At 45.6% G+C, this 17500-nt stretch overlaps 1 protein-coding gene across 1 annotated transcript in view; it reads right to left on the bottom strand.

Moving 5' to 3' along the window:
* COG2 (component of oligomeric golgi complex 2) overlaps positions 1 to 17500 on the bottom strand; it is a 1275772-nt gene that overhangs the window by 531191 nt on the left and 727081 nt on the right. Inside the window, exon 11 of the mRNA XM_044076075.1 lies at positions 380 to 441. Within this exon, the coding sequence (XP_043932010.1) occupies positions 380 to 441 (62 nt within the window). The remainder of the gene's footprint in view (positions 1 to 379; positions 442 to 17500) is intronic.

The raw sequence follows: 17500 nt of genomic DNA on the forward strand, positions 1-17500 counted from the left end.
AGGCCTCTCAAATATATATATATATATATATATATATATATATATATATATATATATATATATATATATATATCTGGTGCAGCCTATTATTTAACTGATACAGTGTGCTACAATTAAAGTACAACTCTGTTACAAAAACGGACTGCAAATATTGGTGCATTTGAACATACAGCAGCCTAACTTGGAAAGGAACAGTACCATGCTTGTGTGAGCAGACAAAACATGCAATGGTGTCATACAGAAATTACATCAATGTTCAAAGCTTACAAATGGAACACTATCACAGGACACTACTGTTTTATTATGTTAGAATATACAGTGTTTAAAAATAAGTGCTGTTCAAGTCCCTCACTGAAAAGTCAAGGCCTTTTGCTCTTACCTGGTGCAGCCTGTAGACCTTCAGATAACACAGTTTCTAAGCTTCCAGCAATTTCTTTAAACCTAGAATTTATAAAAAGGATGTTTAAAATATCTTACTTTAGTTTTTCTGTTTTATGTGGTATCCCACACTATCAGAACCATATGGGATTTCATAGCTTTAATGCATCTAATCCTGAATAAGCACAACAGCAAGAATTCTATTTGAAATCAAATGCGTTTAGAAACATTAAAATCTGTGAATTTGTAATCATCATACTGACACTGATATAACAATACCTACAGAATGCATGCCACATGAATGGCTTTAGATTTTTTGGTAAAAAAATTTACTTTTAAGACCTCTGCATAATCACTCCTGTACTTTCTGCAGTCAGCAGTCTTAATGGTAAAAAAATGAAGCATCAGGAAACAGAATGTCATTTTGCAATCCTCAAAAATTTTGGCTTCAACAACTGAAGACAGAAAGCATATTTTTTGAGAAGTTAAAATAAAACTTTACAGAAAAAAGAAGCTATGTCTAACCATAACGTTCCGTGTTGTTGATCTTCGTTCATTCATTACTGATGGGTTATCGGTTCCGTCCTTGGAACTGAGCCGGCCTTATATCAAGCTTGCGTCAGCCAAAAACTGTTGAGCCAAGATCCTACCCAGAATGCTCTGCTCCCTGTTACCTCAGATCGAGTTTGCAAGTTGATAGACAAAAGTATAGGTGACTTCTGGTCATAACAGACCTACAATAAAGAAGTATATGAGATCAACCAGGAACCTCCGGAGGGGGACGGAGGGTGGGAAGTAATGAATGAACGAAGATCAACAACACAGATGGAATTTTATGGTAATACATAACTTCTTTATCTGATGTTGTTAATCTTTGTTCATTCCTTACTGATGGGACAGAGTCCCCAGCTACCTGTATCCCTGGATGGATCTCATAGAAGGACATTCCTGAGCACCATGGAGCCAAAAGAAGCTCCACCTCTGGAGGCCAAATCCAATTTGTAATGAAGGATAAAAGTATTAGGCTTGGCCCAAGTTGCAGCTGAGCAAATATCATTGAGGGAAGCCCTAGTATGGAAAGCTGCTGAAGTTGCCAGAGACCTTGTAGAATGTGCTTTCACTCTGTGAGGCAAGGTGATATTGTTCTTGTTGTAGATAAAGTTAATGCAGTTCCTCAGCCATGAAGCCAATGTAACTTTTGAGACAGGATGATCTAGTCTTGGTCCAGAAACGCCAGAAATAGTTGGTCTGATTTACGGTTAGATTTTGTTCTGTCCAGATAGAATCATACTTGCCTATGAACATCCTGGGAGTGCAGGCAATACTCTCTCTTGTTAGAATGATTATGAAAAAAATACTGGAAGGTCAATAGACTGGTTGATAGAACGCTCTGACACCACTTTTGTTAAAAAGGAAGAATTAGTTCCCAGTGATACTCTATCCTTATGGAAGATAAGTTAGGGACGTTTGATGCATAAGGCTTAAAGTTCTGACAATCGTCTGGCCGAAGTGATTGCAACAAGAAACAAAGTTTTCCAAGAGAGATACTTTAAATCACATGAAGACGCAGGTTCAAAAGGGGGAGCTGTTAGGGCTTATAGGACCAAGGCCAAATCCAAAGGTTGTAATGGTTCTCTAAAGGGAGGTTTTAGGTGAAGAACCCCCTTCAAGAAAGTTTTACAGAGTCTATGTGACATGAGTGAAGAATCCTGAAAACCAATGTGGAAATTTGAAATGGCAGCTAAATAAACACGAATAGTAGAGGCAGACACCCCAGAGTGGAAAAAATGTGTTAAGTAATCCGGAACCACCGAAACTGGGGCTGACAAGGGGTTTAATTGTTTATTCGCTAACCATAGAGAAAACCTTTTCCATTTACTGAGATAGATTACTCTGGTGGACGACTTATGACATGCAATAAGAATATTGCGCACCGGGGGCGAGAGGTTATCTTGTCTGGCAATCATTGAAAGTGGAGAAACCAAGCTTCAGGGTTGTTAGATTGGGGTGAGTCAAACCCTGTGGATGGGAGATCAACGTTGGGGATGGATTGAGGATCCATGGTTGATCTAGCAGGTGAGGCCAGAGGAAGGGGAATCAGACTTGTTGAGGCCAGTATGGAGCAATGAGGATCACTTTGCTTTTCAACTGCCATGCTTTCTTCAGAAATTGGGAGATGAGAGGGAGAGGAGGATAAGCATAAAGTAGACCCGAATGCCAAGCGTGGACTAGATCATCTCTCTGTGACTGTCCCCGAGTGGGGATCAGGGCAAAACAGTTCCTGCACTTGTAGCTGGTTGGTGAGGCAAATAAGTCGCAGCAAGGCTGGCCTCAGCGGTTGAAAATTTTTGCAGCTATCACAAGGTTGAGGGGCCACTCGTGAGGTTGTAGAATGCACCTGCTCAACTTGTCTGCTATCATGTTAGAGCTCCTGGGAATATGTGTTGCAACTAGAAAACAGTTGGAAGCTATCACCCACTGCCATATTCTCAAGGCCTATGGCATAACGGATAAGACCTGGTGCCCCCTTGTTTGTTGATGTACCAGACCACTGACATGTTGTCTGACTGGATCGCAATAGTGCCTGACGGAAGGATGGAATGGAATGCTTGCAATGCTAGTAGCACCGCCCTCAGTTCCAGGACAGTGCTATGTAAAAGGGCCTCTGTCTCCGAACAGGTGCCTTGGACCGAGTTTCCCTGACATATCCCCCACCCACCCCATCAGGGAAGCATCCGTGGTCACCGTGGCTTTCGGTTGATAGGGCGAGACCATTGTAGGGAGTTTCGAGATGTCCACCAGAGCAAATCTTGCTTGCATCTCTGAGTTACACTTATTTGAAAAGACAAGGAGTGTTGAAGAGAGTACCACTGAGTGAGGAACAACCACTGAAAAAGTCTCATGTGGAATCTTGTCAGAGGAACAATGGTGATAGAGGCTGCCACTGACTCTAAGAGTTGGAGTATGGACCAAGCATTAGATTTGGGGTGACAAAGCAGTGGCTGAACCTGTTGTCTTATTCTTTGAAGTCTGTGATCTGGAAGAGATGCTGTGCAATTCCTCATGTCCAACAGCACCCCAATGAATTCTAAAGACTGTGCTGGGGCCGTGTTGGACATCTCCAGTTTATAGTGATTCACAGGTGTTGTGCTGTGAGGAGAGTGCAGTCTAGGGCTTCTTCCAGTAGGTGCTTGGTGGGGGCGGTGAGGAGACAGAGTCTTCTAGATATGGAATCGCCTGGAATCCTTGAAGTCGCAGGTGAGCGATGACCACTGCCATGCATTTGGTGAACACACTGGGGGCTGTAGAGAGACCGAAGGGCAGTGCTCAAAATTGGCAGTGACTGGCTCCTATGCAGAAGTGGAGGTATCTTCTTGAGCGCTTGCCCATTTTTATATGGTAATACACATCTTGAAGATCTACAGAGCACATCCAATCATCTTTTTCCAGAAGAGGAAGGATAGACAACCGTGACCATCCGGAATTTCTCTGTTTTTACAAATTTGTTCAGTGTGCTGAGATCCAGAATTGGTCTCCAGTCCCCTGTCTTTTTTGGCACCAAAAAAAAACTTCGAGTAAAAAACGGATCCTATCTTGTCCGGGGGAACCATTTGTATTACTTTCTTTTGTAGCAGCTTTTGGATTTTGTGTGCTGCTGCTTCCCTTTGACTGGGTGGAATGTCGGGTAAGTCTCTGGATGAGGTTGGACAGAGATGAAAGGGGATGTGATAGCCTCTGGATATTATCTGTTGTACCCAAGAGTTGTTGGTTATGTTTCGCCAGGCAGTGGGGTACAAAGAAAAACAACCCCCGACCACTTCCAGAGGTGAGCAGTCGGGCAACACCTCAGGAGTGCTGAAAGGATTGGCCAGAGAAAGAATCTCTGGAACCCTGCAGTTTCGCAGACCTCCTCTGCTCCGAAAGGGGCATCTTCCATTGGAGTTTCCCCTCTGTCTCTAGGGGAGGACTCGGCACGTGCATCATGGAAAGAGCCCTGTGATTTCCTGTGCCACATATTCCCACTCCTCTGATTTCTGCAGCAGAATCGTTGAGTGGAGTGCCTGACACCAACAGCAGATAGGGTCTTGCCATCTTGTTCATACCTTGCCAGCGTATCTTTAACTTTAGGGCCAAATAAAGAAGTGGCCTCGATGGGGGCATTCATAAAGGAAGCCTTAAAGGAGTCTGCAAAGTCACAAAGGTGCATCCAGGCATGTCGTCTCATGACTATACTTGCGCCTGCCGCTCTAGCCACTCCTTCCATTGTGTGTGAAATAAGACGCATGGAAGAATTGGATATAGATTCTGGGGTCGCTATCTGAGAAGCTATGTTGTCACGAACCTCATCAGAAACAGCTCTTGCCAAGGATTCAGAGAGTTTGTTGATAAGATCCCTCTGGAGCCTTGTAAAGTGTGCCAAACAGTTCAAAGACCTTACGGCAAAGGTTGATGAAGCAAACACATGCTTCCCAGAGTCTATCACCCAGGACTCCTTGTTGGGTGGATGGACAGTTTGGCTCTCTTCTGCCAAGTCTTTCTTGGTTGCAGTCACCACCACCATGGCATCTACTGGAAAGACCTCTTGACCACTGGGGATGCTCAGCTGGGGGAGATAAAATCTTGTCAGGCCTCTGCGGTATAGCTTCCAGGGTATCAGGAGCCTTCCATGCACGCTGGATGATGAGCTGGACAAGCTCATCGGCCGGAGGGGTAACCCAGGAGTTAGGGGGCCAGACACGAAAGGCCTGCTGGAATACGGATTCCTCTGAGGAAGGATTAGAGGACTTCCAGTCACTCCTCTGTCTAGGAATCTCGAGGATGTCACCAAAGGACACCAGATCAGAGGGTGACTGTGGGGACCCTTCCCCATCATCAAAGTCCATATCTTCGGTCAAAGACTCCTCAATGGAGTCCATGTGCTTCCTCTTGCATGAAGCCTTACCTGGTACTTCCTCAGTGGTAAGTTCTGGGTAAGATGGCAAAGAGGGGGTCTCCTGAGGGGGAGAAACCCGAGACCCTTGTGCCCAGTGTCCGGTGGTTGTGGTTTGCTACAGCTGCAACACAGAGGGGGGAGAGAATGCCAATATGGGGGGGGGGGGTTTGCCAACGGAGACAAGCATCCTCTCCATGGCCTGAAAGGCCGGCCTGCCCAAAGAGGGATGGGAGCCCGGAACAGAGCACGACAACCTCAGAACCGGAGTCACATCCCGCTTCGACGAGCCGACCCCCAGACCAGGAGTCTCAAGAGGGCTGTGGAGCGTGAGACAAGGAGGATTCTTGGGGAGGGTGCCATAGAAAAAAATCGGTGTGGAACCAAGAATGTCTTCCTCCACGGCGCAGCCACTACCCTGAGAACAGCCCGATGCCCAGTGCACCAAGGGCCACAAGGATGACTCTGGCTCCAAAGTGAGGTCCACTATTGGGGTCGGAGAGAGGGAAGCTGCTGTCAGAGGAAGGGGCTTTGATGCTTGGGTGGAAGTCAAAGGAGGACTATACGGTTGGAGTTTGAGGAGAAATATGTTAACCTGAAGGAGGACACATAGGTTGAGAGAGACCCCTGGCCACAAGCAACTGGTCAACAAGCCGCAACACATCTTGTTCAGAGAAGCTCCTGGTCGACCTCATAGAGAAATCCGAAGGCGATTCTGGCCTTTCTAGGACAGGGCTATATTGGCTACCAACAAACTGATCTATAGAAGGAGATTACTTTGTACTGGCTAGTTTGAGTGGTGCAGAGCCTGGAACCAAGAATGTCTGCACCGAGGAAAATGGTGTTGAGGTATTCTGTTCCGACGAAAGCAGTGCCATAGAAGTCGAAGGTGTCTGTACCGTAAAGGCAAGTGTCTGCACCGATGGGTACGGTGCCGTTGAGGAAGATGTTTGCACCAGTAACAATGATGGTGCAAAAAAGACTGCACCGAAGAACATGTCGGGGCTGAAAGTGTCTGCACCATGGAGAACAGCATCGTCAGACTCGGGGCCGAAGGGGATTGCACCAATGGTGCTGAAGAAGACTGTACCTGCAGGGAGGGTGCCGGTAAAGGCTGTGACAAAACTGGTGGAGCCATAAGTGTCTGCATCAGGAACTCCGGTGCTGGTGGGGATAAGGAGGACATGGCTGGAGCAAGAATCAACTGGGGTGGTGCCGTGCCTGGAGTCAAAAGGGTCACAGGTGGCAGCGCTGGACTAGCAATTTTCACTTTCTTATGAGTCAACTCCCTGCGATCTCTAGAGGGAGATGAAGTGAGCAACCTCAATGAGGAAGAAGAATGTCTCTTACGGGGTTTAGCAGGAGGGGGTGAGCCCTCTGACCCAGAGATAGCCTCACAGAAAGGAGATTTGAGGAGTCCTTTCAGGATTAACTTGTTCTTTCTTTCATTAAGAGTTCTGGTCGAAAAATTTCTACAAATCCCCCACAGGGGATCCACAGTAAGGTGGGAGATATTCAAGCAATACATACATAAATCATGGCCAATGGAAAGTGGTAACTGACGGCCACAATTCTTACACTGTTTGAAACCAACACTACTTTTCTTATCCAACATAATGATGTGGAGAAGAATGACAGTACCAACGAGTAAAGAAAGGCTACCCAGAAGGGTAAGAAGAGAAAGAAGGAAGGATTACCAATGATGGTAATGAAGAATTACCTCACAGGTAAGAAAAGGGTAATAAAAGGAATGAGACTATAGGGAGAGAGTCTTAAAGATATGATAAGGTAGGAGTATAGTAAAAGTAACTGTCTGAAAAACTTTTAAATTACTAACAATATATAAACTTTTAAAAATTATTCACTTAGCTGAGAGAGAGTGGCTTGACACGGCTGTACAACAACGTGGCAAACGAGATCTGAGGTAACGGAGCAGAGCATTTTGGGTAGGATCTTGGCTCGAGAGTTTTTGGCTGACGCGAGCTTGATATAAGGCAGGTTTGGTTCCAAGGTCAGAAAGTACAGTTGTGTACCTACCATAAATGTAGACGTTCGAGTGTATTCACTGTTGCAGTCATTACACTTGGGTTATCCTGCTGGCAGGCTACTTGCTGACAGGCTACCCGCAGTCGGCCAGAATTCCAACGTCTAGGTCCAGCGTTGGTTGCTGTTGCCTCTTCCCTGACGTCAGTGCTCCAGGGGTATAAAAGATGCAGCCGACGCCATGTTCTTCAGTTTTTCTTGCCCCAGATGTCAGGTGCCCCCAAACAGGTAGGCTGAAAAAAATTATGCCAGAAAGCATGCATGTATTAAAATAAACATTTCCTTCAGCTACAAGCAAATAAACCACATAGGTTGTATAGAATAGAGAAGTACAGAGAAGTCCCAGCAAAGAAAAAGGGGGATGGTGGGTGGGTAACCTGGACTGCAACAGTGAATACACTCGAACATTACATTTATGGTAGGTACACAAAGTACAGTTTTGTACCTACCATAAATGTAGATGTCCGATAGGTATGCATCTGCAGTCCTAACATATGGGTTGTCCTGCCTCAGGCAGCCCTTCGGTCGGCCGGATTCCAAAGTCTGGGTCTGGCCTCGGCTGATGTCGCACTTCACCCGACGTCATAGCTGCTGTTTATTGGGTATAAAGGCATCAGCCGACGCCATTTTCCTCAATGTTTCTTGCCCCAGATGCCAGGTGCCCTCTAGGAAGGCTCAATTTGGATAAATGCAAATAATTCCAAACAGTAAAGAGCACACAATATAAAGATATATAAGTATATACATATATACAAACAAATACACCATAATAGATTCCCCCAGCTAGCTAAACGAAGGGGTAAATACCCTAGGAATACCACAGAGGGGAAGGAGGGTGGTTAATCCTGACTGCAGATGCATACCCATCGGACATCTACATTTATGGTAGGTACAAAACTGTACTATGTCCTTCAAGGATGCATCTGCAGTCCTAACATATGGGTAGAATACCATAGCCAAACTGGGGGAGGAGGCACTAAGATAAAGATGGTGTAGTTAAGATCCCTTGCAAAACAGCAGTTGCAAAACCTGCTCGGGATCTAGAATATAAGGGTAGATTATAATGCTTGGCAAATGTATGCACGGAGCTCCAAGTAGCAGCTTCTAAAATGTCTTTGGTAGCCACTCCTCGTAGGAAAGCTGTAGTGGTGGCTGTAGCTCTTGTGGAATGAGGTCTGATATTTTCAGGAGTTGTCTTTCCATGAAAAGAGTAGCAAAAACGAATCCAATTTCCTATCCATTTTGAGATTGTCTGTTTTGAAATTGCTTTTCCTTGCATTCCTGTTGCATATGCTACCAGAAGCTGGTCAGTTTTTCTGCTGGTCTTAGTTCTGTCCAGATAGTAGCATAATTGTCTGTGCACATCCAAGGTATGTAGCATTCTTTCCCCCCTGTTCTGTGGGTTGGGGAAGAATGTAGGTAAATGAATTGCTTGGTTCAATGATACTCTGGAGACCACTTTTGGCATAAAGGTAGGGTTAGTTCTCAGAGAGACTCTGTCCTGATGGAAGATAAGGAAGGGCTGTACTGCCATTAATGCCTGTAACTCAGATACCCTTCTTGCTGAAGTGATTGTTAGCAGGAAAGCAGTTTTCCAAGACAAGAACTGTAATTCTGCTGTTGCTGCTGGTTCAAAAGGGGGAAGTGTTAACTTTTCCAGCACAAAGTTGAGATCCCATGTAGGTAAAGGTGGTTTCCTTGGAGGTTTTACATTTTTGATTCCTCTCAAGAACTGCCTGAGTAGAGGATGAGAGAAGACAGGAGGATCCATGTTGTATTCTGCTGAAATTGCTGATGCATGAATCTTAATGGAGGAGTAAGACAGGCCATTGTGGAACAGTTCTGCTAAATATTCCAGGATGTGTGCTATGTTTGCCAATGAGACATTTTCCCCCTTTGCTGCACTCCAAATGAGGTATCTTTTCCACTTGGCTGAATAAGTCTTCCTTGTGGAAGGTCTGCGTGCCTCCAGGATAATGTCCTTAACCCTCTGGGATAAACCTGGGTTATTTTGTTTTATGCAATATTCCAAGCAGCTAGCTGCAGTGTTTTCAGGTTTGGATGTAGGATCTTGTAGTTGTCCTGTGTTAGAAGTAAGGGACATAGAGGTAGAGGCCATGCGTGTGTCCGAGACATGCTTCTCAGTAGCGGGTACCAATGCTGCCTCGGCCAGTCTGGAGCTATCAGGATTACCCTTGGCTGATCCTCTCTGATCTTCAGTAGAACTTTGTACATCAAGGGAAGAGGTGGAAAAGCATATGCTGTCAGGTTTTTCCAGCTGAAAGAAAGGGAGTCCACCCTCCAAGCAAGTGGGTGGTATGCTCTTGTGCAGAATTTCTTCAATTGGTGGGGAGGCGAACAGGTCTATCTCTGGTAGTCCCCATTTCTTTGTTATGGTTTTGAAGATATCTGGATGCAGCATCCATTCGTGAGCATCCGTGGTAGTTCTGCTTAAGGTGTCTGCTAGAGAATTTTCTTTTCCTGGCACAAATCTGGCCTGAAGTTGAATGTTGAGATTCAGGGCCACATTCCACAGGTCCATTGCCATCCGGCATAGAGGATATGAATGTGTACCTCCCTGTTTGTTGATGTACCACATGACTGTGGTATTGTCGGTCCTTATCAGCAGATGACCCTGTTGAAGGAGTGGTCTGAATGCCTGGATCGCATGTTTCACTGCCAGCATCTCCTTTAGATTTATGTGTAGATTCAGCTGGTCTTGGGTCCATAGGCCTTGAATACACTTGTCCACCATGTGTGCCCCCCATCCTAGTTCTGAGGCATCCGTGGTGATGGTCTGGCTTGGATGAGGTTTGTGGAAAGGCAAGCCTCTGTTCATCTGACAGGCCTGAGCCCACCACAGGAATTCTTGCTTCAGGCATGGAATTATTGGAATCTGGGCTTCTAGACTGTGCTTGTGTTGAGACCATACATTCCTTAGGTACCATTGTAGCTTTCTCATATGCAGCCTAGCATGTGGAACCAATATTATGCATGATGCCATGTAGCCCAGGGCTTGCAGGACTTTCCTTGCAGTAAGCCGAGTTTGTGTTGTTAATGTCATGAAGTAGGCTGGTAGTTGTTTTTGTTTTTCTTCTGTGAGAAAAGCCATCTGAGTTGATGTATCCAGTTCTGCACCCAAGAATGTTATCCTTTGGGATGGTACTAGTCTTGACTTTTGTATGTTGACTGTGTATCCCAAGGCTTGCAACAGTTGTATGACATTTTCCAAATCTTTTGTCAATTTTGCCTTGTTGTCCGCTTGTATCAGGCAGTCATCCAGGTATGGGTAAATTTGAATTCCCTGTAGCCTGCAATGAGCAATTACTGATGCCAGGCATTTCGTGAATACTCTGGGCGCAGTAGATAAGCCAAAAGGCAATGCTGAGAATTGATAATGCTTTGATCCTGCAAGAAATCTGAGGTGTCTTCTGCAATCTGGTCATATAGGGACGTGCATGTATGCCTCCTTGAGATCTAGAGTCACCAGCCAAGACTCCTTGCCCAGCATGGGAAGAAGCTGCTGGAGGGTCAGCATTTTGAATTTTGGAACAATGAGGTATGTGTTCAGTGCGGACAAGTCTAGAATAGGTCTCCATTGATTTTTTTTCTTGGTACAAGGAAAAGCCTTGAGTAAAATCCTTGGCCTTGTTCCATAGGGGGTACCTCTTCTATAGCTCTCATCCTTAGTAAGTTGTTGACTTATCTTAGAGCGTCTGCTTTTTGGCTTGGTGGTAGGTTTGGCATTCCTCTCTTTTTTGGTAGAATGTGGAAGTGAAACCTGTAGCCCTTGTCTATTGTTTGTAAAGTCCATTTGTCTCCTGTAATGTAATGCCAGTTGTCGGAGAATAAGGCTAGCTTTCTGCCCAAGGGTGCTTCCAGTTGTTCCCTGGTAGGCGGAACTAGAGCCAAGTCATTGTGTCTGCCCTGTGGCTGTAGTGGAATTTGTGGCAGTACTTCTCTGGTTGTTAGGTTGCCACTGACGTCCCCTGTAGGCACCCCTAGATTGACCTCTGCCTCTGGGGCGTCTATTTCTTCCTCTCTGCGCTCTGGAGTTGTCTGGAAAGGACCAATTCTTCGAAGGCCAATTTCTGCTAAACCTCGGAGGTTGGACCTGTAAGAAATCCTTGACTGTTTGGACAGATTTTGCTTTTTCTTCCACCTTCTTTAGAACCTCCTGTGCAGGGGAGCCAAACAAACTTTGTTTCTCCATGGGAGCATCTAGGAGTTTTGACTTAACATGGTCTGGTAAGGATTGTTCTTTTAACCAGGCATGCCTTCGAATCACTGTTCCAGTCATAGCTGCTCTAAAGGAAGCCTCCAGTGCATCATAGCCACATTTTAAGAAATGGTTACTGACCTGCTGAGAGTTATGTAACAAATCCTGAAGGGACTTGCGGTCTAAAGGTTCAGGAGAAGACAGTTTTTTGTTTATCTGTTCTAACAAAAATTCCTGGTACTGAATCATGTGAAATTGACAGTTCAAGGCCCTGGCCGAAAGAGTAGCAGAAGTATAAACCTTTTTACCCCATCTCTCTAATGCTCTAGATTCCCTCTCAGAGGGAAGAGGGTTTTTGGCAGAAGCATCTGCCACACCTTTAGGGCCCTGTGAAATGGTTTCAGGGTCTGCAACAGGAGCCTTATACAAATGGTAATGTGTGTCCGGGACCCTGTAATATCTGTCTGGCTTGGCAGGGGCCGGAGGAAGAGAATCAGGAGCAGTACAGACATCATTATATGCATCATCCACAACTGTTAGTACTGGCGGAATGGCTAAAGGCCTATGCTGTGGTAAGTGTAAAAAGGTCCTTAGCCTTTTCCTTGAATCTGAAAAATCCTGGCCCTGCCATTGGAAGTGTTCCCTCATAGCATGCAAGGTTTCCCCAAAGGAAAATTCTTCGGGAGGAGAAGCAGAAGGAATGGAGTCTTCTGCATCAGAATCCTCATAAGGAGAATATGGGCCTTCGTGAGGGTCTAAATTGTCTGAGTCATCCGAGGAATAATCTGTAGAGACAGGTTCCGGGGGTTCAGTCCTAGGCCTCTTGTCTGGAGGGGGCTGAGAGGCCCTGTCTGGGTGAGGTTGGGATCCCCTGATCAAAGAAATGAGATCCTCAGCCAGGCTGAGCATTTGGGAACTAGAGGTAGGCCTATGTGAAGGAGTTTTTGCAGGTAAGGCCTTAGAAGATTTAGCTGCTTTAGCCCTGGCAAAAGCCTTGATAGACATAGAAGCAGGGGGTCTAGCAGCCCCACGTGCAGGGGTAGATATGTCTAAAGGAATAGTGTCTGACAAATCCTGGGCGCCTGCTTCTGTAGCAGTAAATTCAGTAGCAGTTTCAGCCATGCTTTGTGAGGCCTCGACTATCGGAGGCATGCTTTCGGCCGAAGGAAGAACCGGGGACTCGGTTTCAGCCGGTGTCGGTCCTTTTCCTTGCGCTTTTTAGCTAATTGCGTAGTCGGAGTCTCCGACGGCATTTTGTATGCAAAAGCGGGACCAAAAAACTCCTCTGCAAACTCCGACCGACGTCTAAGTGTCCGTCGGTTGAAGGAAGCACAGGCTAGACAAGCTGATACGTCGTGGTCTGGGCCTAAGCAAGGAAGGCAGTAAGAGTGGAAATCCTTATGAGGTATTCGTTTCCCACAAGTTAAACAATTATTTACTTTGTCTGACATCGGCTGAGGCAAGAAAGAGTCCCCAATGGGGTACTTAGCTTTTTAGAAGTCTTCGGTAGTAGAAATCTCTGGATCTGACCGACCGGCACTTGCGAACAGCTTCTGCTTCGGGCACCGCGCGGCAAGAAAGACTGAGGAAAATGGCGTCGGCTGATACCTTTATACCCAATAAACAGCAGCTATGACGTCGGGTGAAGTGCGACATCAGCCGAGGCCAGACCCAGACTTTGGAATCCGGCCGACTGAAGGGCTGCCTGAGGCAGGACAACCCATATGTTAGGACTGCAGATGCATCCTTGAAGGACATCTGTACTATGTTCTTCGTGTTTCACTTGGGTTGAATCCCAAAGCTGAGGTTGGGTGGCTGGGCCTAAATAGGATTAGGAGAGGCTACCAGGCCCTGCAGAACTGCAGTGGCAAAGCCTGCTCTGGATTTAGAGTGGAGAGGTAGGTGGTAGTGCTTGGTGAAAGTAGTGTGCACTGAACTCCAGGTTGCAGCCTCTAAAATGTCTTTGGTTGGTACTCCTCTGAGAAAGGCTGCTGAAGTGGCTGCTGCTCTGGTAGAATGTGGCCTAATGCCCTTAGGCACTGATTTGCCATGTTGTGAATAGCAGAAGCGAATGCAGTGTCCTATCCATTTTGAAATAGTCTGCTTTGAGAAAGGCTTTCCTTGTGATCCTGCAGCATAAGCTACAAACAGTTGCTCAGTTCTTCTGAAAGCTTTTGTTTTGTCCAAGTAGAATCGTAGTTGTCTGTGTATGTCATCTCTCCCCTTTATTCTGGGGATTTGGATAGAATGTTGGCAAATGAATGGTTTGGTTAAGAGCCACACTGGATACTACCTTTGGCATAAATGTTGGGTTTGTCCTTAGAGAGACACTGTCCTGATGAAAAATAATGAAAGGTTCCACTGCCATTAATGCCTGTAACTCTGAGACTCTTCTTGCTGAAGTTATTGCTAGGAGCAGAGCAGTTTTCCATGATAAGAATTTTATATCAGCTGTATTGGCTGGCTCAAAAGGAGGCAGTGTGAGTGTTTCTAAAACAAAATTGAGGTCCCAAGTAGGTAATGGTGCTCTCCTTGGGGGTCTTATGTTTTTTGCCCCACTGAGGTACTGTCTTAGTAGTGGATGAGAGAAAATAGGAGGTTCTGTATTGTAATGAGCTGAGACGGCAGAGGCATGGATCTTAATTGATGAGAAGGATAGGCCTTTGTCCAGCATCTCAGTTAGGTATTGTAAAATCTGAGGTATATTTGGAACAAGTGGTTCGAGTCCTTGTGCCTGGTTCCAAGCACAGAATCTCTTCCATTTTTCTGCATAAGATTTCCTAGTGCTGGGCCTCCTGGCTTCTAAAATGACATCCATAACAGCTTTAGAGAGAGGTGAGGTCTGAGTTGCTATATTATCTGCCATGCACCCAGATTTAAGGTTCTGAGTTGACTGTGCAGAATCTGATTGTTTTGTTAAGTCAGAAGATGAGGAATTTGAGGTAAAGGCCAGGCTGGGCCTCGAGACAAGCTCTTTAGGATTGGGTACCAGTGCTGGCATGGCCAGTCTGGGGTAATCAGGATCATTTTTGGCTTCTTTTGTCTGACTTTTAGGAGCACCTTGGGAAGAAGAGGCAGTGGAGGAAAGGCATAAACTGTCAAGGTTTTCCAGCTGAATGATAGAGCATCCACTTTCCATGCTTGTGAGTGATACGTTCTTGTGCAGAATCTCTGTAATTGGCAGTTGTGAGGGGAGGCAAAAAGATCTATGTCTGGGTGTCTCCATTTCCTTGTTATCTTGCTGAAGACCTGTGGATTTAGTTTCCATTCGTGAGGATCCATGAGATTTCTGCTTAGTTCGTCTGCCAGTGTATTTTTCATTCCTGGCAGGAATTGTGCCTGCAGATGTACTTGATAGGTCAGTGCTGTGCTCCACAAAGTCATGGCTTGCCTGCAGAGGGAGTAGGAATGTGTGCCCTCTTGCTTGTTTATGCACCACATAACTGTGGTATTGTCCATCTTTAGTAATAGTTGTCCTGGATGTAGCAGATCCTTGAAGGCTGTCAGGGCATTCTGTACAGCTAGCATCTTTTTGATTGATGTAAAGATGCATTTGCTCCTTGGGCCACATGCCCTGAATACATTTTCCTGCCATGTGTGCCCCCCAGGCATATTCCGATGCATCTGTTGTTATTGTCTGCCTGGCTGTGGGTAAGGTGAAAGGCTGTCCCTTGTTGTGGTGACAGGCCAGTGCCCACCATCGAAACTCCTGTTGCAGGCAGGGAATTAGAGTTATTAGTGTTTCCAGGCAGGGAATTAGAGTTATTAGCGTTTCCAGGCTGTGGCAATGTTGAGTCCAAACACTTTTTAGATACCATTTTAGTTTCCTCATATGCAGTCTTGCATATGGAATTAGTAGAATGCAGGATGCCATGAAGCCCGGGGCCTGCAGAATTTTTCTTGCAGGGAGCTGGGTCTTTCTTGCCATCATTTGAAAGTAATGAGTCAGTTGCCTTTGCTTGTCTGGCATGAGATAAGCCATCTGGGCAGTTGTATTTAAGCTTGCACCCAGGAATATTATTTCTTGAGAGGGCACTAGTTTTGATTTCTTTTTGTTTACCGTGTACCCTAGGCAAATTAGTAATCTTTTTACAAACGCCAGATGCTTTGGTAGAATGTCCTTGCTCTCTGCTTGAATAAGGCAGTCGTCCAAGTAGGGATATATTTGAATTCCTTTTGTCTGCAAAATGTAATTACTGGTGCCAGGCATTTTGTGAAGACCTTGGGCGCAGTAGATAAGCCAAAGGGCAGTGCAGAGAATTGGTAATGCATTGAGCCAGCTATGAATCTGAGGTATCTTCTGCAAGATTGTCTGATTGGGACATGCAGGTATGCCTCCTTGAGGTCCAAAGTAACTAGCCAAGCCGCCTTGCCCGGCATGGGTAGAAGTTGCTGCAGTGTTAACATTTTGAATTTTGGAACATCCAGGAAAGTATTTAGGATTGACAGGTCCAGTATTGGTCTCCAGGCTTTGTCCTTTCTGGGTACCAGGAAAAGTCTTGAGTAAAATCCTTGTCCCTGTTGTTGCTGTGGTACTCTTTGAATAGCTCTCATGTCCATGAGAGCAGAGATTTGTGTTTGTGCCTCTGCCCGTTGGTTTTGTGGCAGGTCCGGCATACCTTTTGATTTTGGAAGGGTGTGAAAGTGGAACCTGTAACCCTGAGAAACAATATTCAGTACCCATTTGTCCTGGGTGATCATGTGCCAATTTTGTGAGAAAAGTGCTAGCTTTCCCCCCTAAGGGTGCTGTCAATAGGTAAGTGCTTGGCATTTGTAGAGGAAAGTCATTGGGACTGTTTCCTATAAGGTTGTGATTTGTCTTCTCCTCCTTTGGGGTCTGAAGCACCCCATTGTTTAGGTCTGTATGTACCTTGGGGCTGAGATCTGCCTCTTGGGCGTCTGTACCTGCCTCTTTGTGGCCTGTCTGACACCGGAAAAGACCAATTTTTTGAAGGCCAGTTTCTGCTAAACCTTGGTGGTTGAACCTGTAAGAAATCCTTTACTGTCTGCAATGATTTTGCTTTATCCTCCATTTTCTTTAACACCTCTTCTGCCTTAACACCAAACAAAGTATCATGCTGTAGTGGAGCATCCAATAATTTTACTTTAACATGTTCAGGTAAACTTTGTTCTTTCAACCAAGCATGCCTTCGAATGACAGAGCCTGTAACTGCGGCTCTACAAGAAGCCTCTAATGAATCAAAACCACATTGCAGAGTATGCTTTCCCACTTGTTCAGCTGCATGCAATAAATCCGGCATTTCCTTATTGCCAGGACATTGTGAGTTTGTAAGCAATTTCTGTTTTAACAAAGACATGAGGTACTGTTGATATTTAAGCATGTGAAACTGGCAGTTTAAAGCCCTTACAGCTAAAGTAGCAGAAGTGTAAACTTTTTCCCCCATCTATCCAGAGCTCAAGAATCCCTATCAGAGGGAACAGTGTTTTTTGCAGTGGAAGCCTTAACCCCTTTGGGACCCTGAGAAATAGTTTCTGGGTCAGTAGCAGGGTTTTTATAAAGAAATCTATGAGAGTCTGGGACCCTGTAGTACCTGTCTGGCTTGACTGGTGCAGGGGGTAAAGAATCAGGAGACAGACTTGATTCAGAGAAAACATCATCAACTATGTCAAGCACAGGGGGGATAGCCAGGGGCTGTGCTGAGGCAATAAAAGAAAGTCTCTGAGCCTTTTCTTGGATTCTGAATAATCCTGGCTCTCCCAATGGAAATGCTCCCTCATGGTGTGCAAGGTTTCCCCAAAAGAGTAATCCTCAGGCGGAGAGGCTGAAGGTATAGATTCTTCTGCATCAGAGTCCTCATAGGGAGGGAGAGAATATCCCTGATCTGAGGAGGAATCAGAGGAAATAGAAACCTGGTCAAAGGAGTCATAGTCAGTGTCTTGCCTAGGCCTTTTATCAGGAGGGGGATGGG

Source organism: Protopterus annectens, chromosome 1.part1, assembly GCF_019279795.1.
Source record: "Protopterus annectens isolate FY-2018-M chromosome 1.part1, PAN1.0, whole genome shotgun sequence".
NCBI classification, from domain to species: Eukaryota; Metazoa; Chordata; order Ceratodontiformes; family Protopteridae; genus Protopterus; species Protopterus annectens.